The sequence below is a fragment of the Carcharodon carcharias genome, chromosome 9, assembly GCF_017639515.1.
Source record: "Carcharodon carcharias isolate sCarCar2 chromosome 9, sCarCar2.pri, whole genome shotgun sequence".
Classification (NCBI taxonomy): domain Eukaryota; kingdom Metazoa; phylum Chordata; class Chondrichthyes; order Lamniformes; family Lamnidae; genus Carcharodon; species Carcharodon carcharias.
Window position 1 is genome coordinate 160297505 of NC_054475.1, and position 23246 is coordinate 160320750.

General features: G+C 43.8%; 2 protein-coding genes across 5 annotated transcripts in view; one reads left to right on the plus strand and one right to left on the minus strand.

The window, feature by feature from the left end:
- The window catches only part of fam199x (family with sequence similarity 199, X-linked), a 22941-nt gene extending 20786 nt beyond the window's left edge, over positions 1–2155 (minus strand). Inside the window, exons 1-2 of the mRNA XM_041196008.1 lie at positions 2074–2155; positions 427–499 (exon numbers count right to left, since the gene is read on the minus strand). The gene's annotated coding sequence lies outside the window, so the exon portion shown is untranslated. The remainder of the gene's footprint in view (positions 1–426; positions 500–2073) is intronic.
- A 77-nt stretch (positions 2156–2232) lies between these two features.
- The window catches only part of commd5 (COMM domain containing 5), a 32843-nt gene continuing 11829 nt past the window's right edge, over positions 2233–23246 (plus strand). Inside the window, exons 1-5 of one of the 4 annotated variants that reach the window (XM_041195184.1) lie at positions 2233–2362; positions 7714–7823; positions 10228–10406; positions 11122–11150; positions 20480–20530. In XM_041195184.1, the coding sequence (XP_041051118.1) occupies positions 2358–2362; positions 7714–7823; positions 10228–10406; positions 11122–11150; positions 20480–20530 (374 nt within the window). In that variant the 5' untranslated portion in view covers positions 2233–2357. Of the gene's footprint in view, positions 2363–2748; positions 2900–7713; positions 7824–10227; positions 10407–11121; positions 11151–20479; positions 20531–23246 lie in introns of those variants that run through there. The other 3 variants (XM_041195186.1, XM_041195185.1, XM_041195188.1) reach the window with 3 other exon arrangements.

Below are 23246 nucleotides of genomic sequence, written 5' to 3' on the forward strand. Positions count from 1 at the left end.
CCTCTCTCTCTCTCTCCCTCTCCCTCCCTCCCCCTCTCCCTTCCCCTCCCTCCCTCTCTCCCTCCCTCCCCCTCTCCCTTCCCCTCCCTCCCTCTCTCTCTCTCTCCCCCTCTCTCTCTCTCTCCCTCTCCCTCCCTCCCCCTCTCCCTTCCCCTCCCTCCCTCTCTCTCTCTCTCCCTCTCCCTCCCTCCCCCTCTCCCTTCCCCTCCCTCCCCCTCTCCCTTCCCCCTCCCTCCCTCTCTCCCTCTCTCTCTCTCCCTCTCCCCCTCTCTCTCTCCCTCCCCCCCTCCCTCCCCACTCCTCCTTCCCCTCCCTCCCTCACCTGCCTCCCACCTCCTCAATCCCCTCTCTCCCCTTTCCCCCCTCTCTCCCCAGTCCTACTCCCTCTCCTCCCCCTCTCCCTCCTGCTCTCTGTTTTTCACTCACCAGCTTTGCTCCGCTCCGGCTAACACACACGCATGACGTCACTTCCGCCGCCTACCCTTCCCGCTGATGCTCACTAGGCGGCAGCAGAGAGAGAAATAGAATCATTCAGAAAGTTTCTTAATGTATGAATAATCTTTACTGCAAACACTTATTAAATAATCATTAATGGAATATTAACAATTAGTAAGAGAAAAATCTCAGTGCAGGAATTCAGTTAGTAATTCGATACATCAAGAAATGTCTCCCACAAGTTTTAACTAAAATGTTCATCTTCTGCACTTGTCTTTTATCACAACCTCAGGATCTTACTTCCCATAAATTAATTTTGAAGTACATTCACAAATGTTACATAGAAAAATGTGGAAAAGGATATGCATTTCTACACTGCCTCAAAAAGTCCTAAAGTATTTTGCAAGCACCTTTTCAGTGTGCTTTCTGGTGTAAAGAAAACATAAATTTGTATACAAGGACCAGCTAATAATGTGACCAAATTTAAACTATATAAATTTGTTTTAGAGTTCGTCCTCATCTGCTGTATTACCTCTGGCTCTAGGCACCATACTTTAGGAAGGATGTGAAGGCGCCAGAGAGAGAGAGAGAGAGCAGAAAGTGTTCACGAGAAAAACCTGGAAAAACTCAGCAGGTCTGGCAGCATCGGCGGAGAAAAGAGTTGACGTTTCGAGTCCCAGGTAATTCTGTTTCTGTTTTGGATTTCCAGCATCCGCAGTTTTTTTTGTTTTTATCTCTGTGTTTGATTGACTGCCACTCCTCTTCAAGAAATGCCTACCTCCTTGAAGAAGTTCTGTTTGTCTCTGCGACAAGATTTCCATATCTCTCTCTTTGCCTTGCTCACCTTCATTGCTTTCCATTTCTCTCCTGGTGTTGGATTCACCCAGTTCTGTTGAAGGGTCATGAGGACTCGAAACGTCAACTCTTTTCTTCTCCGCTGATGCTGCCAGACCTGCTGAGTTTTTCCAGGTATTTCTGTTTTTGTTAAGGGTTCACGAGGACGGTTCCAGCGATGAGGAACTTCAGCCATGCAGACAGATTGAAGAACTTGGGACTGTTGTCCTTGGGAGGAGAGAAGGTTGGGAAGAGGTTTGACAAAAGGTGTCCAAAGTCATCAGGGTCTGGACAGAGAGGCCCTGCTTCTCTATCCCTCCACCAATGGGAACAAGCCTCTTCCTGAGGGCACAGGTTTAAGTTAATTGACAAAGGAAGCAGTGGGGGACGATGAGGAAAAAAGGGTTTTTATTGCCCAGCAGAGAGGGGAGTGGTGGGGGTGAGGAATGCACTAGCTCAGCATCTGGTGGATGGAGCAGGTCCAATGGAAGCTTTCTGAAGGGAATTTACATCATTATCTGAAGAAGGGAAAAAAAACCCAGGGGCTGGCACTAGATACATTGTCCATTGGGGGGGGAGGAACAGCATCGACGTGACGGGCTGAACGGCCTCATTCTGTGGGTATATTAAAACCCCTTGAAGCTGATTTGAATTGCTATCGGATGTTTTAAAAAAAACAAATTCAATTGGGCCAGAAGGCTCCATCTTATCCGTTAAATTGTCTGCCCATTCAGAAAGAATCATTTCATCCTCAAAATGGTCTTCGACACAGAAGATTCAAAGTGGGATTGTAGATCCACTAACCTGCTAACTCAGGGCAAACTGGACCAGCGGATGTGAGGTAATGGGCGGGGCGGAAATGCCGTCCGAGTGGTGGTAGTGGTGGGGGGGGGTGGGAAACTGGCTGCACGGATTTGAGGTAATATGCGGGGCGGATGTGCGGTTCGAGTAGTGGGTGGAGGGGGAAAACTAGCTGAACGGATGTGAGGTAATAAGCGGGGCGGACGTCAGTGAGGAGAAGGAACCGGCGGAGCGGATGTGAAGCAAGGCACAGGGTGGAAGGGCAGCCGGCGAGAGCGGGAGCGGATATGAGGTAATTTGGGGGGGGGCGGAAATGCGGTCCAAAAAGGAGGGGGGAGGGGGGGGGGGAAGGGAAGGGGGGGAGGGGGGGAAGGGGAGGGGGGGAGGGGGGAAGGGGAGGGGGGGGAGGGGGGAAGGGGGGAAGGGAAGGGGAGGGGGAGAGGGGGGAAGGGGGAGGGGGGAGGGGGAGAGGGGGGAAGGGGGAGGGGGGGATTGGGAGGGAGGGGGAGGGGGGGAGTGGGAGGGAGGGGGAGGGGGGGGAGGGGAGGAAGGGAAGGGGAGGGGGAGGGGGGAGGGGAAGGGAAGGGGAGGGGGGGGGGAAGGGAGTGGGGGGGGGCGGAACCAGCCGAACGGATGTGAAGTCTTAAGCGGGGCGGATGATCTGTCAGCGAGCAGCAGGATGCGCGGGGTGGATGTGAGGTCATGGGCGGGGCGGAAGTGCGGTCGGCCAGTAAGGGAGCGGCGGAGCGGATATGAGGTAAATGAGCGGGGCGGAAGTGCGTGTGTGAAACCAGTGGGCAGGCAGTGGTGGAGGAGGCGAGTTGGCGAAGTAAGTTCACCCTCTTGTCTGGGTTTTAAGTTTGATCTTCCCTCTCCCTTAGAGCCCTGAATTCTCCTGGTGAAGGAGAGGGGCCTGTATCTCTGCACCCAGGGACGCTGAGAGATGGCCTGTGTGCACGGTTAACATTGAGGCCCCTGGTCCTGGCCCTTTAGCACCAGCAGATTTCACCAGTGGCTCAGTTTGGGAGCATCGTTCCCTCTGATTCAGTTGGTTCGAGTCCCTCTGCAGGGGCTTGGGCGCAAAAAATCAAGCCTGGCATTTCCAGTGCTGAGGGAGTGGGATAGATGCCAGGTGAAGTGTGAGGTGGTGCATTTTGGTAGGAGGAACATGGAGAGACAATATAAAATAAGGGGCACAATTCTTAAGGGGGTGCAGGAGCAGGGGGACCTGGGTGTATATGTACATAGATCAGTGAAGGTGGCAGGACAGGCGGAGAGAGCAGTTAATAAAGTGTACAGTATCCTAGGCTTCGTTAATATAGGGGCAGAGAGTACAAGAGCATGGAGGTTATGCTGATAAAAAGCAAATTGAAATGAAATAAAATGAAAAAGCAAATATGCTGATAAAAGGTTATGCTGAGCTTATATAAGACACTAGTTAGATCTCAGCTGGAGTGTTCCGTACAGTTCTGGATGCTGCATTATAGGAAAGATGTGAACACATTGGAGAGAGGGCAGAAGAGGTTTACAAGAGTGGTTCCAGGGATGAGAAACTTCAGTTGTGAAGGTAGATTGGAGAGGTTGGGACTGTTCCCCTTGGAGAGGGGAAGGCTAAGAGATTTGATAGATATGCTCAAAATGATGAGGGATCTGGACAGAGTAGTTGGGGAGAAACTGTCCCTGCTTCTAAGAGGATTGAGAACGAGGGAGCACAGTTTCAAAGCGGTTTGCAAAAGAAGCAAATGTGATGTGAGGAAAAACTTTCTCACACAGCGAATGGTTTGAGTCTGGAATGCACTGCCTGGAAGTGTGGTGGAGGCAGGTTCAGTTGAGGCATTCAAGAGGGCATTAGATGATTATCTGAGTGCTGCACTTTTGGAGGTGCTGTCTTTCAGATGAGACATTAAACTGATACCCTCCAATGGATATGAAAGATCCCATTGCATTGTTTTGAAGAAGATCGGGCAAGTTATCCCTGGTGTCCCGCTCAATATTTTTGATGTTGATTGAGGGGTAAAACAGATTATCTAGTCATTGTTGCAATGCAGGTTGTGACAACTCGCAATGTGCAAACAGTCTGCCATGTTTCCTACGTCCCAACTGTAACTATACTTCAGAAATTTCATTGGCTATAAACTGCTCTGGGATTCCCTGAGGTCTATGTGATGACTTAATTGCAGCAACCTTTGGTTGTGGCTGCTCATTGAAAGAAGTTGCCTGACTTGCCCAAAGCTGTAGCGCAGTCTAATCACCATCTTAAAGTAATGAAGTTGCTTGGAGGCATTTACCAGAGTCTGGGAATGTGAACACTCACTCATGTATCTAGGGTGTTCTTTGTCTCCCCTGATTGTGTTGCAGAGAACTAAGCTGAGGCTTGCTCATTGCTGGCACCACCATGGTGTGGCTTGTGTACACACTGTGGTCAGGAGACTGGTGATGAGGTGCTTCTTTGTGTTATCCTTAGCTCTGTCAATCATCATTCTGCTCATGATGAATTTCTGGAAACTGGCAGGTGAGGCTGAAATGACTAACTAGTAACGGTCATTCTTTTGGAGGTGCAATATCAATGGAGTCTCTTTGCCAAAAGAGGTTAGGGTCTGGTCATGGCGGACTCATAACTCAATAGTCAGATCAGTAGAAGGGAAAATGCTAAAGTCTATTATAAAGGATGCGATAACAGGACACTTAGAAAATATCAACGCGATTAGACAAAGTCAACATGGATTTATGAAAGAGAAATAATGTTTGACAAACCTACTGGAGATTTTTGAGGACTTAACTAGCAGAATAGATAAGGGAGAAGCAGCGGAAGTGGTGTATTTGGATTTTCAGAAAGCTTTTGATGAAGTCCCACATGAGACGTTAGTGTGTAAAATTAAAGCACGTGGAATTGGGGATAATATATTGGCATGGATTGAGAATTGTTTTGCAGACAAGGAACAGAATAGGAATAAATGGGTCTTTTTTTGAATGGCAGACAGTGACTAGTGGAGTACCACAGGGATCAGTGCTTGGGCCCCAGCTATTCACAATATATATCAATGATTTGAATAAGGGAACCAAATGTAATATTTCCAAGTTTTCTGACAACCCAAAACCTGGTGGGAATGTGAGTGGTGAGGAGGATGTTAAGAGCTCATTTAGACAAGTTGAGTGAGTGGGCAAATACGTGGCAGATGCTGTATAACGTGGATAAGCGTGAAGATAACCACTTTGGTAGGAAAAACAGAATGGCAGAGTATTATTCAAATGGTGATAGATTGGGAAATGTTGATGTACAAAGGGACCTGGGTGTCCTTGTACACCAATCGCTGAAAGCAAGCATGCAGGTGCAGCAAGCAGTTAAGAAGGCAATTGGTATGTTGGCTTTCAGTGCAAGAGTATTTGAGTACAGGAGTAAGGATGTCTTACTGCAGATGTCTTACTACAGGGCCTTTGTGAGACCACACCTGGAGTAGTGTGTGCAGTTTTGCCATAGAGGAAGTGCAGCGAAGGTTCACCAGACTGATTCCTGGGATGGCAGGATTGTCGTATGAGGAGAGATTGGATCGACTAGGCCCGTTTTCACTGGAGTTTAGAAGAATGAGAGGGGATCACATTTTAACGTATAAAATTCTAACAGCACTGGACAGACTGGATGTAGGGATGATGTTTCCTTTGGCTGGGGGGGGCGGTGGGTCTAGAATGAGGGGTCACACGGGATAGGCCATTCAGCACTGAGATGAGGAGAAACCTCTTCGCTCAGAGGGTGGTGGACCTGTGGAATTCTCTACCACAGAAGGCTGTAGAGGCCAAGTCACTGAATATATTTAAAAAGGAAATAGATTTCTAGCAACTAAAGGCATCAAGAAGTATGGGGAGAGAACAGGAGTATGGCATTGAGATAGAGGATCAGCCATGATCATATTGAATGACAGAGCAGGCTCAAAGGGCCGAATAACCTATTCCTCTTATTTCTATGTTTTTATGTGAATCGAATTGGTTGAAGACTGGCATTTGTATTGCTGGGGACCTCCGGAGGAGGCTGAGATAGATTGTCCACTCACAGATTGTAGCAAATGCTTCAGCCTTATCTTTTGCACCGATATACTGGGCTCTCCCATCATTGAGGATAGGGATATTTGTGGAGCCTCCTGCTCCAGTGAGTTGTTTAATTGTCCACCACCATTCACGACTGGGTGTGGTTGGACTGCAGAGCTTAGATCTGATCCGTTGGTTTTCGGATCGCTTAGCACTGCCTATCACTTGCTACTTATGTTATTTGGCATGCAAGTAGTCCTGTGTTATAGCTACATCAAGTTGACACTTCATTTTTAGGTATGCCTTGTGCTGTTCCTGGCATGCCCTCCTGCATCCCTCATTGAACCAGGGTTGATCCCCTGTCTTGCTGGTAATGGTAGAGTGGGGGATATGCTGGGCCATGAGGTAACAGATTCGAGTACAATTCTGCTGCTGCTGATGGCCCACAGTGCCTCATGTATGCCCAGCCTTGAGTTGCTAGATCTATTCAATATCTATCCCATTTAGCACATTGGTAGTGCCACACATCAAGATGGAGGGTATCCTCAATGTGAAGATGGGACTCCGTCTCCACAAGGACTGTGCGGTACTAATACTGTCATGGACAGATGCATCTGCAACAGGCAGGATGGTGAGGAGGAGGTCAAGTATGTTTTTCCCTCTTGTTGGTTCCCTCACCAACTGCCACAGACTCAATCTAGCAGTTATGTCCTTTAGGACCTGGCCAGCTTGATCAATAGTGGTGCTGCCGAGCTGCTCTTAGTGATAGAAGTCCCCCATCCAAAGTACATTCTGCACCCTTGCCATGCTCAGTGCTTCCTCCAAGGCAGGGGGAGAAGGGGTCTGTTGCGGTACGTGGTAATCAGCAGGAGGTTTCCTTGCCCATGTTTGACCTGATGCCAGGAGACTTCATGGGGTCCAGAGTCGATGTTGAGGACTCCCAGGGCAACTCCCTCCTGACTCTATACCACTGTGCTGCCACTTCTGCTGGGTCTGTCCTGCCAGTGGGACAGAACATACCCAGGGATGATGATGGTGGTGCCTGGGGACATCACCTGTAAGGTATGATTCCGTGAGTATGGCTGGCTGTTGCTTGACAGATCTGTGAGGCAGCTCTCCCAATTTTGGCACCAGCCTCTAGATGTTAGTAAGGATGACTTTGCAAGGTGGACAGGGCTGAAATTGCTGTTGGTCAATGCTGGGTGATCCGTCCGGTTTAATTCCTTTTAGACTTTGCTGTGCCACTCAGTTGCTGTGGATCTGGAGTCAGATAAGGATGGCAGGTTTCCTCCCTTCCCTAAAGGGTTTTTACGGCATTCTCTCTCTCTCTCTCTCTCTCTCTCTTTCCTTCACCACCCCCCCCCCCACCCCGCCTAAAAAAAAAGGATGTTGAGGTTGGGTTTCAATTAAAATTTCAAACTCCGATTGATAAATTTGTGTTGGGTAAGGCAATAAGAGCTCTAGAACCAAGGCCGTTAGATGGAGTTGAGATATAGATCAGTCTTTTATCTATTTGAATGCCGGAACAGGCTGGAGGGACTAAATGACCTACTCCCATTCCTAATCTATTCTTGCTAGTTGATTTGTGGATGTGTTCTCATTCAGTGATATTATTTGCTTTAGCATGTCCCACAGATGCTGTTACCTTGGAGCCAGAACACCAATAGAAGTTGACTTGATGGTAAAACAGCTGAAGGATTTAGACAAAGAAACCTTCAGAAAAATACTCAAAGGTGAGTATTAATATTTATGACCTGGGCTGGTAATTTTTCTAAGAAAATGGAAGCCAAATAATATTTTTCTTGCATCTTTAAAAAATTCAAGATAGATAATTAAAACGTCCAAAGTGAAACCTGTATAAGCAGATACTCCCAAAAGCCATCTACAAAATAATAACAGGCGCTTATTCAGAGACCCAGAGAACTTTTGTGGTAAAATATACAAAAAGCAGTCTGAATCCATGGACATTTGCAAATTACAAACTATGAACAGCCTTCAATGCGCTCAGCCTTTTTACAACTTGAAGCAAGGGATACATCCTGTTAGAAAGCTGCGGTATCTGGAACTTCTACTGAATCAGGATCCTTGCCGCTCCCCTCTTGCAGCTCACTCCCTTTCTCGCCTCACTCCGCTGAGGTCAGCGTGAGGTGGCAGCAGCTCTTTACCCAGCATCCATAGTGGCAGAGAAAAACCACCTTGTCTCTGGGATTGAATGCTTGCACCACTCTCTCCCAGGACTAGAGCAGTTCCCCTGCTGCTATTGATGCTGGGTAAAGAACTGTCCATACATACATACATACATACGTGGATCATTTGTTGGGGGGTGAGGGAGAGGTGGGTGGGACTAAGGGACAGCTGATGCCTGCCCCCCCCCCCCCCCCCAAAGCTATCACAAGCTATCAAATTTACAGGTTTCACAGAATTGTCTGCATGTCACAGTTGATGTATTTTCATCAGCATTTTAACTTTCCGCTTTTATGTCAAATATCCCTTTTCACCTTCAACAACTTTTATCTCTGAATCCAGGCTGACACTTAAGGAGTTAAGCAGGAGTAAGCTGCTCTATTGGAGGTGCCATCTTTTGAATTAGATGACAAATCAAGGCACCATCTCCCCTCTCAGGTTGACTTAAAAGATCCCACAACACTATTCCACAGGAGAGTTATCCCCAGTGTCCTGGACAATATTTATTTTTCAAACAACCTCATTAAAAGCAATACACTAGAAATCTGAAGTGGCGGGAAACATACAGCCAGTCAGACAGACTTTGAATATCTAACATCCTCCAGTTCTGATAAAAGGTCACCAACCCAAAGCATTAACTCTGTTTCTTTCTCTGCAGATGCTGCCTGATCTGCTGAGTGTTTTCCAGCACTTTTTTTTTGGCTTTGTTACCTAAACAGATTATGGATCTCAGTGCTGTATGTGTATCCTTGCAGTGTGTAAACTGATGATAAAGCCTTTTGGACTTCCAGAGGATGTGAAAATTGCTACATAAATAAGCCCTTTTTCCTTTTTACAACATCCCAAGTTCATCCATGGACTGGAAATAACACTCTCCCATTGGCTTAGCACACCATGTGCTAAGGGAAAAGTTTGTCCTCAGGCAGGTGATGCTTGACTCCTCCAACCTCCCTCAATGCAGCTGCTCTTGCCTCTATTTTGCTTATGTTATTCTCTTTACTGTTCCTTTGAATCTTCCCTTCTTCATTGTGCTTGATGGCATCTTGAGAGCTCAATCTCTTTCTCCATTCTATATCGTTATTGTTTTGGAATCAAGATTCGTTATTCTTTAAATTAATTTTCATGGGATGGGGGCATCACTGACACAAATTTGTTGCCCATCCCTAATCACCTTTAAACTGAATGGCTTGCTGGGCCATTTCGGGGGGCATTTTAAGAGTCAACCAGATTACTGTGGTCCTGGAGTCACATGTAGGCCAGACCGGGTAAGGACAGCAGATTTCCTTCCCTAAAGGACGTTAGTGAACCAGATGGGTTTTTACAACAATCAATGGTAATTGTCATGGCTCACCATCACTGAGACTAGTTCTATAATTCCATATTTATTAAATGAGTTTAAATTCCACCAGCTACCATGGTGGGATTTGAACCCATGTCCCCAGAACATTAACCTGGGCCTCTGGATTACTAGTCCAGTGACATTATCACTACTTGAAGAAGGAATGCCTTCACTTACCACTACATGACCAGCTTCCCCTAAATTGCATCGTATCCTTCTAGTTTCATTCCAGCACCTCACAACCATGGATTCAAACTCCTCTTCCTCCTCCCCATTCCTGTGGTATTGTCTTCCTCCCATCGCCTCTTACTGTTTTCACACACGGGTGGCATTACTCAGCTTTGATTCTGTTATTCTTTATTAAAAAAATAAATGCCTTTTCAGTGCAACTTTCTGGAATGTGGTGGAACAAAGCCACTGTCATTGTTAAAAAATGCTCAATGCTTTCCTGTGCGTCAGTGGGGCAGGTTGTGCAGTATGTACATCACAATGTTAACAGGAAGCAATTTGTGCATATTTGGGTGCCTTTTAAAACGTTAAAGCAAACTAATGTCTGCAGACAAAATCTTCTAGCAATAGCCAATTTTCTAAACTAAAAATAATACTGTGGTGAGCACAATTGTGTCTTGTAGCGGTTGTTAACTCGCTCGAAGGAAAAGACTCCAGAGAGGCTGTGAGGAGCATCGCTGAGACAGAGAACCTACCTGAGGAGCAGCTAAGTTATATCGTAGCGGGCATGTACACGCTGCTCGGAGAAGCTCTGCGGTTACCACAGACTTCGCTCAAGCAAGAGGTGAGTGTAATTTACACCGTGATCGTAGTTAAGAGGAGGGGAAAAATCCAGTCCTGCGCATGGGCTGCGGTTAACACATGGGAGCTTGCTCATTATGGTAATCAAAAATATGAAGCAAGCGATGGCCATGGGAAAATTCCACTGTAATTGCAACATGCATATTGAAAGTGGTGAGGCTTTCAGGTTAACATTGCCATTGTAAAACAAATTCAGGCTAGATACGCTGTGCAGTTGATGAAAATACTCATGATTATCAGTGCAGGTTGGATGTTCAAAATCCGGCTGTCTGCACACCAGAATTGCCTGAAAATTGGACATTTTTTTGAAAATACTCCATGTGATGATCAATTTTTAACTGGTTCAGCTGAATGAGTTACTGACCAAATACTGGAACAATTTGGCCAGGCACTAGTTCTTGGTAGCGCGCTGGACTAGTGATCAGCTTTGACGGGTCTGTTTACAGTGGCGTGTTGGGGTGGATCCCGCGCTCTGAGTCAACCCAAACAGCCCTCGACCCCCCCCCACCCGACCCTGGTGTCGAAAACTCGAAATCCGGCACGGCCTCAGCCCCGAGGGTGTCAGATTTTGAGCATCCAACCTGCATTAAGATGTACTAGTTGCACATGTATTTGCAGCAGTCCTATCTCAGTGTCACTGATCTGATATAAAGTGGAGAATGTGGTTTCTGATCAAAGTTTTATTTGATTGTTTTCAGGTTTTTAAGGGTGATCTAAGGGACCTCAGGTAATAATAAATTTAATGGTAAAACACACGTTTGAGAAGTTTCTCTCTTCTTGCGTTTCTTTAGTGAGTTCATTTGTTCCTATCAATCTGAACTGCAAACCCAAAGTGAAGGGTTTGTTCCGTCTGCTTTGTAGCTTTTGTAATCTTTCAGCACTTTTACTGCAATGAAAGTGAGCTCTGTATTTAGATTCACTGCAGTGCATTACCACATGAGAAACTGTGCAATAAGTTGCCTGAACCTGTGTATGGCAAGATTTGTACATCCCTGATTTCAATTGCTCCACCTTTTGAAGGTTCTGCTTTTAACTGCTGAGGCCCTCGTTTTTGGAATTCCCCCCCCCCCCCCGCCAACCTCCCCACCTGTCTCTCCTTTTAAGACACTAGTTAAAACTTACCACTTTAACCACAAGCATTAGATCACCTGTCCTAATGTCTGCTTATTTTGTTCCCAGTCAAATTCTGTCTGATAATTGCCGCCTTGAAGCCTCTTGGGACATTTTACTACATTAAAGGCGCTTTATAAGTGCAAGTTGTTACTGTTTGATTTTAAATCGCCCGTCTCAAACACAAGAAATGGGAGCAGGAGAGGACCATATGGTCTGTCGAGCTATGCAATACCATCAGGGCTGATCCTTAGCTTCAACTCCACTTTCCTGCCAAACCCCCCATATCCTTTGATTTCTTGAGAGACTAAAAATCTGTCTATCCCAGCCTTAAACATATTCAATAATGGAGCAGTAACAACCCTCTTGAGTGAAGAAATTCCTTCTCTTCTCAGTCTTAAATGATCGGCCCCTTATCCTGAGACTCTGCCGGTGTGTTTTAGATTCCCCAGCCAGGGGAAACAATCTCTCAGTATCCACCCTGCCATGCCCCTTCCAAATCTTGTATGTTTCAATGAGATCACACCTCGTTCTCCTAAACGCCAGAGAATATAGGCCTAATTTACTCAGCCTCTTTTCATAGGACAACCTCTCATCCCAGGGATCAATCTAGCTTCACTGTACCGCTTCCAATACAAGTATATCCTTCCTTAAATATGGAGCCCTCAACTGTACACAGTATTCCAAGTGTGACCTCACCAAAGCCCTGTACAATTGTAGCAAGGCTTCTTTATTCCTGTACTCCAATTCCCCTGCAATAAAGGCCAACATGCAATTTGCCTCCCTATTTGCTTGCTGCGCCTACATGCTAACTTTGTGTTCCTTGTACAAATGCACCCAAGTCTCTGTGACCATCAACATTTATAAGTTTCACTGCTTTTAAAAATATTCTGCTTTTCTATTCTTATGACCAAAGTGAATAACCTGTCATTTTACTCCATCTGCCATCTTGTTACTCGCTCACTTAACCTGTCTGTGTATCTCTTTGCAGCCTCTCTGTGCCCTCCTCACAGCCTATTTTTCCATAAAACATTGGAGCAAAAATGAGGCCATTCAGCCCATCGAGTCTGCTCCGTTATTCAATCATGGCTGATAAGTTTCTCAACCCCATTCTCCCGCTTTCTCCCCATAACCTTTGATCCCCTTACCAATCAAGAACCTATCTATCTCGGTCTTAAATACACTCAATGACCTGGCCTCCACAGCCTTCTGTGGCAATGAATTCCATAGATTCACCACTCTCTGGCTAAAGAAGTTTCTCCTCATCTCTGTTCTAAAAGGTCTTCCCTTTACTCTGAGGCTGTGCCCTCAGGTCCTAGTCTCTCCTACTATTTCCACCAAACTTTGTATCATCAGAAAACCTAGACACATCATTCTCTGTTTCTTCATCATCAGTATAGATTGTAAATGGCTGAGACCACAGCATTCCACAAGTCACAGCACAGTCTGCCAATTATGAAAATGCCCCATTTAAGCCTACTGTGTGCTTCCTGTCCATTAGCCAATCCTCTATCCGTGCTAATATATTACCCCAGCTCCATGAGCCCTTATCCTGCCTAATAACCTTTTGTGTGGCACCTTATCGAAATCTAAGTATGCTATATCTGCAGGCTGTCCTTCATCTACCCTACTATTTACATCCTCAAAAAATAAATTTGGCAAACACAATTGCCCTTTCATAAAAGCATGTTGACTTTATCTGATCATACTGATTTTCTAAGTGTGCTCCAGCATAATCCGAGTCAATGAACTTTACGTGCTGAACTGCACACTGGCAGCAGTGTGTACCGTCTACAAGATAACCCTGCAGCAACTCACCAAGGCTCCTTTGACAGCTTCTTCTAATCTCACGACCTCCACCTCCTAGAAGGACAAGGGCAGCGGGTGCATGGGAACAAAGCCACCTGCAAGTTCTGCAAGCCACGCATCATCGTGACTTGAAACTATATCACTGTCCATTCGCTGCCGCTGGGTCAAAATCCTGGAACTCCCTTCCAACAGCACTGTGCGTGCACTGGCACTACATGGTCTGCAGCAGTTGAAGAAGGTGGCTGACCCACCCGCCTTCTCAAGGGCAGTTAAAGATGGAAAATAAGTGCTGGCCTAGCCAGTGACATCCACATCCCATGAGTGAATAAATAAATAAATAAATAACAGCTTTTATTTCTAAACAACAGCATTTCCGGTTCTTTTTAGATTCTGTTTATTAATTTTATCAATTGAATATGTGTAGAGGGTTCGACTAATCAAGCTGTGAATTCTTATTGCTCTCGTCGGCATCTAACAAAATGCACTAGTTATTTTTAGTGATCATAGACTACTCAGGCACAGGATAAAATGGCTTTATTTATCAGTGTTCAGTATTTTCTCTTTCACATCGATTGTTGGCATCTGTAGAGAGGGAAGGCAAAGAGACCTAAACCCAAAATATTAATTTCTCAGAACTGGTGGAAGGTCCCCACTTGAAGTGTTATCCTGTATTGTCTTTTCACAGTTGCTGGTGTCCCTGCTGTGCGTTTTCTGGAATGAAGCAGAGGTGATAGAGAAAAGCAGGTCGGCATTGAACAATTGTGAGGAAAGTTTTCAGCATCTGTAGAGAGAGAGGGACAAGTTTAAGAAAGTCAGGACTGAATGATCAGCAAACATTCTAATAGAATTAGGAAATAGGTAAAAGGAACAGGTGGAGCAAACACGTAAGAAAATATCAGATTGTGCTGTCATTTTTCTGTTCATAGTTCCTTACTTGTACTACCCAAGAGTGCCAGCAGATGGCAGAAGAACTGGGGTATTTTATGTACTGTAGCCCGCAGGATAACTACGAAGATTATTTAGTTTAAAAGAACCTAGACAATAATGCTTTACAAATATATTTGCTGTAATGCCATAGCTAGTAAGATTTTAGATTTTATAATGGTGCACCCCTTGCTGAGAACAGGTGATTACAACTTTCCTTCATTTCAAAACGTGAAGGAAAAGAAATTTTCAGGGACTTCAAAGATCTTCACTTGCTCACTATCGTACAACACAGAGGCCATTTGGTCCATCTTGCTGGTGCCAGCTCTTTGAAAGAGCTACCCGATTAGTCACCATAGCACTGCAAATTTTCTCCCCTTCAACAGCAACAACTAGTATTTTATATAGTGCCTTGAATGTGGCAGATAGTTCCAAGATGCTTCACAGGAGTGTCATTAAACAAAATTTGACACCCAGCTACATAAGGAGATATGGGGTAAGTTTAAAGGAAGAAAGGGACATTTAAGGAGCAAATTCCAGAGCTTGGGCAGCTGAAGGCATGGTCATCAATGGTGCAGCGGTTAAAATCGGGCATATGCAAGTCAAGTGTTCACCCGTTTCTTAAGATAAGTTTCCTTCAAAGTTTAATTTGGTACCCCATTTTGTGAAATGATCTTTCTTAGTTTCAATCCTGCCCACAATGTGGAGATTGGCTGGGTCAAAGCCAGACCCTGTGTGACTATGACTCTGGCTTCCTTTACTTCTGTCTGTGCTTTTGAAAGAGATGAGTTTTCCTGTGTAACAAACCAGCTTTTAAGTTTAAATTGAATGGGTGGTAAATCTTGGGATAATGAGTGCAAAATGGTAAATGCTGACGAAAATGCTTTCAATTAAAATGTAGCAGAGAGCCAGCTTAAAATCTTAAGGGAGATTGTGGGGGGGAGGGGAAATTATTTGGCCAATGTCTGTCCCTTAACCAATGCCATTAAACCAGACTTTTCATTGTCATTGCTATCTGAGAGACCTTCCTTTATGCAAATTTGTTTCCGTGTTTCCTGCATTATAGCGTTGTCTGTACTATATTGCTTGTTGCTCCTACCCTCCATCCCATCACTAACTTCCCTTTTATTTTTCTACCCACCCCTTTCCCTGCTTCTGTACTTGCTTGCATTTGTTGTAAAGCGCTTTGGGATGCCCTGACGTTGTTTTAAAAAAAAAACACTATTCCAATGTTAATCGAAGCAATGTTCATTAAAATATGCAGCACTAAAGTTTATAAGTCATTGTCAAAACTCAACTGTCACTGTTTAACCATTAGCTTAATTGCTGAGACCACTGAATTGTACAGAGTTTGTAATAAATGATGTATGAACCATAAATAGTGCACGTTTCCATCTCCAGTCTCTTCAAGTTTGTCCCAAAGTAGAAAAAGGCTCATTTCTCTTATGTAATGTACTTCTGTCCCAGTTATGTAGAGTTTATGCCATCTCCGTCCCTTTTGTGTTCCCCTGTCACTTGTATTCATATTTTTGAACTGTGCCAATTAGAATGGTTTCCATTTTTAAAATAAGAATCCAGGAGAGCTTTTTAAGCCAGTACATAGAAGGCCCAACAAGGGAGGGGATGGTCCTGGGCTTAATTTTAAGGAATGAAGCCGGCAAGTGATAGAGGTATCAGTGGGGGAGCATTTTGCAGATAGTGATCATAACTCTTAGATTCAAGGTTGTTATGGAAAAGGGCAAGGGTGGGCCAGAATTCAGAGTTCTTAATTGGGGGAAGGCCGATTTTTAATAAGATCAGATATATTTTGGCCAGATTGGACTGGGAGCAACTACTTTTAGGTAAATCTGCGTCAGAGCAGTAGGACTCATTCAAGAAGGAAATAGGGAGAGAACACGGCCAACATATTCCAGTAAAGACAAAGGATGGGACCAACAAATCCAGAGAACCATGGATGTCAAGGGATATACAGGATTGGATAAAGAGAAAAAGGGAGGCTTACGGCAGATACCAAGGGCTAAAAATAGTGGAGGCCCGAGAGGAGTATAGAATGTATAGGGGGGAACTTAAAAAGGAAATTAGGAGAGCAAAAAGGGGGCATGAAAAAAAACATTGGCAGGTAAAATAAAAGAAAACCCAGAGTTATTTTACAAGTACATGAAGAGCAAGAGGATAACTAGGGAAAGAGTAGGGCCCATTAAGTACCATAGTGGTAATTTGTGTGGAGCCGGAAGACGTAGATAGAGTTCTAAATGAATACTTTGTGTCGGTGTTCACAAGTGAGAGGGATGACATGGGTATGGAAATCAGGCAGAAGGACTGTGATATAATTAAATAAATTAACATTGAACGGGAGGAGGTTCTAAGTGGTCTGGCAGGCTAAAAAGTAGATAAATCTCCAGGTCCGGATGAAATATATCCCACGTTGTTGAGTGAGGCAAAGGAAGAGATAGCAGTGGCGCTGGCAATAATTTTCAATACCTCTCTGGCCACAGGAGAGGTGTCCGAGGACTGGAGGACAGCCAATGTGGTGCCGTTATTCTAGAAGGGAGGAAGGGATAAATCAGGAAACTAGAGGCCAGTCAGTCTAACCTCAGTGGTGGGGAAACAATTGGAAACAATTCTGAGGGACAGAATTAATCTACACTTAGAGAAACAGGAATTAATCAAGGACAGTCAGCATGGTTTTGTTAAGGGAAGGTTACGTTTGACCAATTTGGTTGAATTTTTCGAAGAGGTGACCAGGTGTGTAGATGAGGACAATGCATTTGATGTAGTCTACTTGGGCTTCAGCAAGGCTTTTGATAAGGTCCCAAATGGGATACCGGTAACGAAGGTAAGAGCCCATGGGATCCAGGCAATTTGGCAAATTGGATCCAGAATTGGCTGAGTGGCAGGAAGCAGAAGGCGATGGTCAAGGGGTGTTTTTGTGACTGGATGCCTGTGTCCAGTGGGGTTCCACAGGGATTGGTGTTGAGTCCCTTGCTGTTTGTGGTATATATAAATGATTTAGACTTGAATGTAGGAGGGTTGATCAATAAGTTCGCGGATGACATGAAAATTGGTGGGTTGGTAAATATTGAGGAGGATAGCCTTAGATTACAGGAGGATATAGATGGGCTGGTCAGATGTTCTGATCAGTGGCAAATGGAATTTAATCCGGTTAAGTGTAAGGTGATGCACTTGAGCAGGTCAAACAAGGCACAGGAATACACAATGAATGGTAGGACCCTGGGAAGTACCGAGGATCAGAGGGACCTTAGTGTGCATGTCCACCGGTCCCTTAAAGTAGCGGGACAGGTAGATAAGATGGTTACGAAGGCATATGGGATACTTGCCTTAATTAGCCAAGGCATAGAATCTAAGAGCAGGGAGGTTATGCTGGAACTGTATAAAACACTGGTTAGGCCACAGCTAGAGTATTACGTGCAGTTCTGGAATCCGCATTATAGGAAGGATGTGATTGCACTTGAGAGAGTGCAGAGTAGATTTACCAGGATAAAAGCAAAAAATTGTGGATGCTGGAAATCCAAGACAAAAACAAAAATACCCAGAAAAACTCAGCAGGTCTGACAGCATCTGCGGAGAGGAATACAGTTAACCTTTCGAGTCCGAATGACTCGTTATCAGAACTAAGGAAAAATAGAAGAGGTGAAATATAAACTGGTTTAAAGGGGGGGGTGGGACAGGTATAGCTGGATAGAGGGCCAGTGATAAATGGAGATTGTCCTTTTGTCTATGACATCTTTTGGCAAAGTGGTGTTGAAGGTGGTGTTATTAGCTAAGACGTGCTAATGGCGACATTAAGGGTAGAAAGCAGGATGAGCAAGGTACAGATAGCCCTAGTGGGGTTGGGGTGGGGGAAAGGGATCAAAATAGAGTAAAAGGTAGAGATAAAACAATGGATGGAAATACATTTAAAAATAATGGAAATAGGTGGGAAAAGAAAAATATATATAAATTATAGGAAAAAGGGGTATCGGAAAGGGGATCCTACCAGGATGTTGCCTGGGCTGGAGAGTTTTAGTTATGAGGTGATATTGGATAGACTGGGGTTATTTTCCCTGGAGCAGAGAAGATTGAGGGGGGGACATGATGGAGGTGTATAAAATTTTGAGAGGCGTAGATGGGGTAGATAGGAAGGAACTTTTCCCCTTGGTGGAGGGATCAATAACCAGGGGGCATAGATTTAAGGTAAGGGGCAGGAGGTTTCGAGGAGATGAGGAAGAATTTTTTCACCCAGAGGAACAAAATAAAACTCACTAAAATTTCCCCAGATGGAACGAGAATATTTCACTGCCTGAAAGGGTGATAGAGGCAGAAACCCTCATTACATTTAAGAAGTATTTGGATGTGCACTTGCGATGCTGCGGCATACAAGGCTATGGGCCTAGTGCTGGAAAATGGGATTAGAATAGTTAGGTACTTGTTTGACCGGCGCAGACTTGATAGGCCGAAGGGCCTTCTTCTGTGGTGTAGACCTCTATGACTCTAAGAACTTATACAAATTTAAAACACCAGCGTGTGAAATATTTTCCTAGTTGCAGCTGTGTGCTTGCACTAATCTGCCTGGTGCCTCCGCAGCATTTGAATGTTGTGCTATACCAGCAAAAAGACCATGCTATTAAGTGTGTCTAATCTAATGAATGTTAAGTTTCTCAGAGCTTCTCTCGGAAAAGATTATTCTTCATTTATTAAACTGTTCCAGATTAAGCAATCCTTTCAGTTAAATATTACCTGCAATGAGATCACTTTCTTCCTTTGAGAATTTGCTTCAGCTTTGCATAATGGTGTTATAAACAGATTAACTGGTCATTAATTTATTACTGTTGTGAGCCCATTATTGGAAACAGATTAACTATTGCGTCCGGCTACATAACAGCAGTGACTGTACTTTGTAACTAATACCTTCACAGTGAAGTGCTTTCGGCCATTCTGAGTTAAGAAGAGAAAGATTTGCACTTGTATAGCACCTTTCATGACCACAGGACATCCCAAAGCTCTTTACACCCATTAGGTACTTTTGAAGTGTTGTCACTTGTAATATAGGAAATGCGACAGCCAATTTGCACACAGCAAGCTCCCACAAACAGCAATGCAATATTGACCAGATAACCTGTGTTTGTGTTGGATTGACGGATAAATATCAGCCAGGACGGGTAGGACCCTAAATAAATGTGATTGAATTTTTTGAAACGCTGGATTTGAACAAAATAAAACTCACTAAAATTTCCCCAGATGGAACGAGAATATTTTGAAGATTTGCATTTTCTTTAATCAATTCTCTTAATATAAGAGCCAGTGGCTCGGCTAGAATTTATTGGCCATTCCTTGTCCTGAGAATGTTGCCTCGTTGTATCAATGTTTCTGTTTGATATAACGGAGTGGCTTACTAGGCCATTTCAGAGAGTGGGTTAAGAGTCAACCACTGGAATCACGTGTAAATCACTGCTCTTTCCCTAGAAACCGCAGTTTTTCCACATTTAAGTATTTATCCAGTTCCCTTTTGAAAGTTACTATTGAATTTGCTTCCACCATCCTTGATTTGCTGCATTCCTGATCGCAGTGAAGTGCTTGTTGGTCCTACTTTCCATCCCATCACTAACCTCCCTTTTTTTCTACCCACCCTTTTCCCTGCCTCTCAACTTGCTTGCATCCTATTATATCACTTTAATCTTTGACAATTTTGCTTAAAAAGGTCAGTGACCTGAAACGTTAACTCCTCTTCCATTGGCCCTTTATCCAGCTCTACTTGTCCTACCCCCCTCCCCCCCCTTAAACCAGCTTATATTTCACCTCTCTTCTATTTTTACTTAGTTCTGTTGAAGGGTCATTCGGACTCAAAACGTTAACTGTGTTCCTCTCCGCAGATGCTGCCAGACCTGCTGAGTTTTTCCAGGTATTTTTGTTTTTGTTTTGGATTTCCAGCATCCGCAGTTTTTTGCTTGTAACTCCTTTTCCTGATCTGCTGACTATGTCCAACATTTCCTGTTTTGATTTCAGGTTTCCAGAATCCATAGCATTTTACTTTTGTAAAGAATTATTTCCTTGCATGTAATTTATACTCTCTCTCTGTTGTGGAGTAACTTAAGGGAATATAAAAATCAATGAGATCCCTTTCCCATAACTTACAGACTGCATTTTACAGTAAACATTTTGAACCTGTCTGCTATGTCCAGTACTTACCTGTTTTCTAACATTTCTGTATTTCAGGATTCCAGAGGAATTTATTTCTGACTTTGCAAGTGTTGTGTTTGGAAACAGGTTAGTTATTTTTAATTTCTCAAAGAATGTCACTGATAGGATGTCACTGATACAGACTACAGCAACTGATATCTCAGAAACCCCTATTCTAAATTATTTCTGTTACTTCAAGCCTATGTTTATTTTTCTTTATTTCATTGTCTTGTGAAGAATCTAGTTACAGCAGGGATTCCAGTGCTTTAAACTAGTCAAACGTTAAGTAAAATATGGTTAATCAGCTGACAGAAAAGTGCCTTAAACCAGACTATATGGTTTGAAATGTTTTGTTGGAAGTCACTGCAAGCTTGAACGTCATCTTTATGTTCTGTGATGGAAACACAGTAAAGGGGCATAATTTAACATGTATTGATTTATGGTGTGTTATGCAATGCTTGGTGCCAATGAATATTTGATCCAAAACTGAGTAAAGTCACCTTTGTGTTTGTGAATGTCAAATTGAAAATAAAAGTAAACTAGGAGATGTAAGGTCATACACTCTTGTTCAAATCCAGTCCAGACTGCTGGGATGAAAATCATCTCTACATCCCTTTTTTAACCCTGAACTGAGTTTCTGATCTCATATTGTTCCAGTCAGGAAGGTATAATAATTTTCATAATGCTATTGGAATTTATTGTAAAATAGAGTAATAGTGGCGTGTGTCTGTCTGCCCTAATTGAATTAAAGGCAGCTGGTCTGAAGGCTTTGATGTATCAGAAGATAAACAAGGTTTGAAATGTTAAGTAGGTAAACATGGGGGAAGTTTTAGAATTTAAGAGGTAAAGGAAACATTTACATTTTAAATAAACCAGACTAGCTTGAATTCAAGGGAGCGGTGAAATGTTTCACCTAGTCAGGAGAAGTTAAGAAACAAATGTGTTTATTTTTCCCAAAGATTACTAGTAAAATTGGTACTATGAGATTTTTATTATTAGAGAGGTTAAGTGCAAAGACATAGTGAAACAATGGGAATTTGCATTCAAAGGGGAAAATATGTATAAAGGAGAGAAGGCTGTGTGTAAGGGACGCATTTCTAAGATGAAAAACAAGTGTAAAAAGCCTCTAAGCCTCCTGCTGCTGCTGGCTACAAAGAACTGAAGTTAAGAAAACTCTGAATTGGATTGTTCAGGGTATCATGTTTCTTTGCCTGGATCTTTTAAAAACGGCCTTACTGTTACCTTAACAAAATTATAACTGGGAGTTAGATTAACTAGAAGTTATCATAGTAATAATTTGTAGATCATTGTGTGTACTTAAAATCATTTCTTTTAATAAAGGTTTAATTTAGTTTTGTAAGAAACCTATAAGACTCGGTCTTAGTACTACTGAGTTCAACGCACGCATCTTGAAATTTATACAAATCGCAAAACAGTTGTGGCAGTTGTTCCAAGTTTTCCTCCGGGATTTGAGCAGCTCAGTATTTACCATCGGCTGTGCCATAACAGTTTCCCGTTACAAAGTCTAGCGACTCGCCTCTGTTATTACCCATGGTCTGTTTTTCTCTCTCAGCTCATCTGTTACTGAAACCCATATCTATGCTTTAGTGACCTCTGGTCTTGACAAGTCCAATGCTCTGCTGATCAGCCTTCCATATTCCACTTTCCGTAAACTTGAGCTCATCCAAAACTGCCGCCCACACCCTGACTCACACCAAGTCCCGTTTACCCATTACCTCTCTGCTCCCAGTCCATTGACGCCTTGATTTAAAAAGAAAAATTCTCACCCCTGTGTTCAAATCTCTCGATGGCTCTCCTAAGCTCCTCAACTCCGAAACTTCTTTGGGCCCTGTGTGCCTCCAATGCCCCTGGCCTCTTGTGCATCTCCCGCTTACTCCATCCCCCACTATGGGCAGCTTTACCTTCTGCCCTAAGCTTTGAAGTGAGTTGAATCTTTCAAGCTGTGTCTCTCCCTTCATAAAAAGATGTACTTTTTTTCCCTCACCTGATGCACATCCAACTGGTAGGACTGCTCAGACTAACTATTCCCAAACTAAGGTGGACCAAAAGCGATTCATTGGAAATGCTCCTGGCTCTTTTTTTTCCCTCAAACCACACTTTTACCCCTGCCCCCCTTTTTTTTTGGAGAGCTGTGTGACTTCTGGTTGCCACTTCCCCACTGTACGATAGCTGAGATTGCTGGGGGATTGATCTCATATCCTGGCAACCCACCGTACCTGCCTACTTTCAGCTTGACTGTGAACCTTTCTTTATTATTCCATCGGATGTGGGCAAGGCCAGCATTTATTGCCCATCCCTAGTTGCCCTTGAACTGAGTGGCTTACAAGGTCATTTCAGAGGGCAGTTAAGAGTCAACCAGATTGCTGAAGGACCAGATGGGCTTTTACAATAATCGTTAGTTTAGTTATTATTTAGTGAAACTAGCTTCATATTCCAGGTTTTATTAATTGAATTTAAATTCCACCTGCCAAGGTCGGATTTGAACCCACGTCCCAGAGCATTAGCCTGGATCTCTGGATTACTAGTCCTGTAACATAACCGCTGTGCTCCCATCTTTTCCCTAAGAGAATCTTCTTTGAATAGCAAAGTTTCACAGTTACAGTCTAATTGTACACCACCTCCATTCTCACTATTGATGCTAATAGGTTAAACCAGGGAGCATGGGCTAACTTTAGAATTAAGTTGTGTTTGATTGCAAATATGGCTGTTTCCCAATTAAGCATTTCTGTACCAGGTGTATATATGAATGCATGAAAGATTATTTGGGAATTATGACTGCATG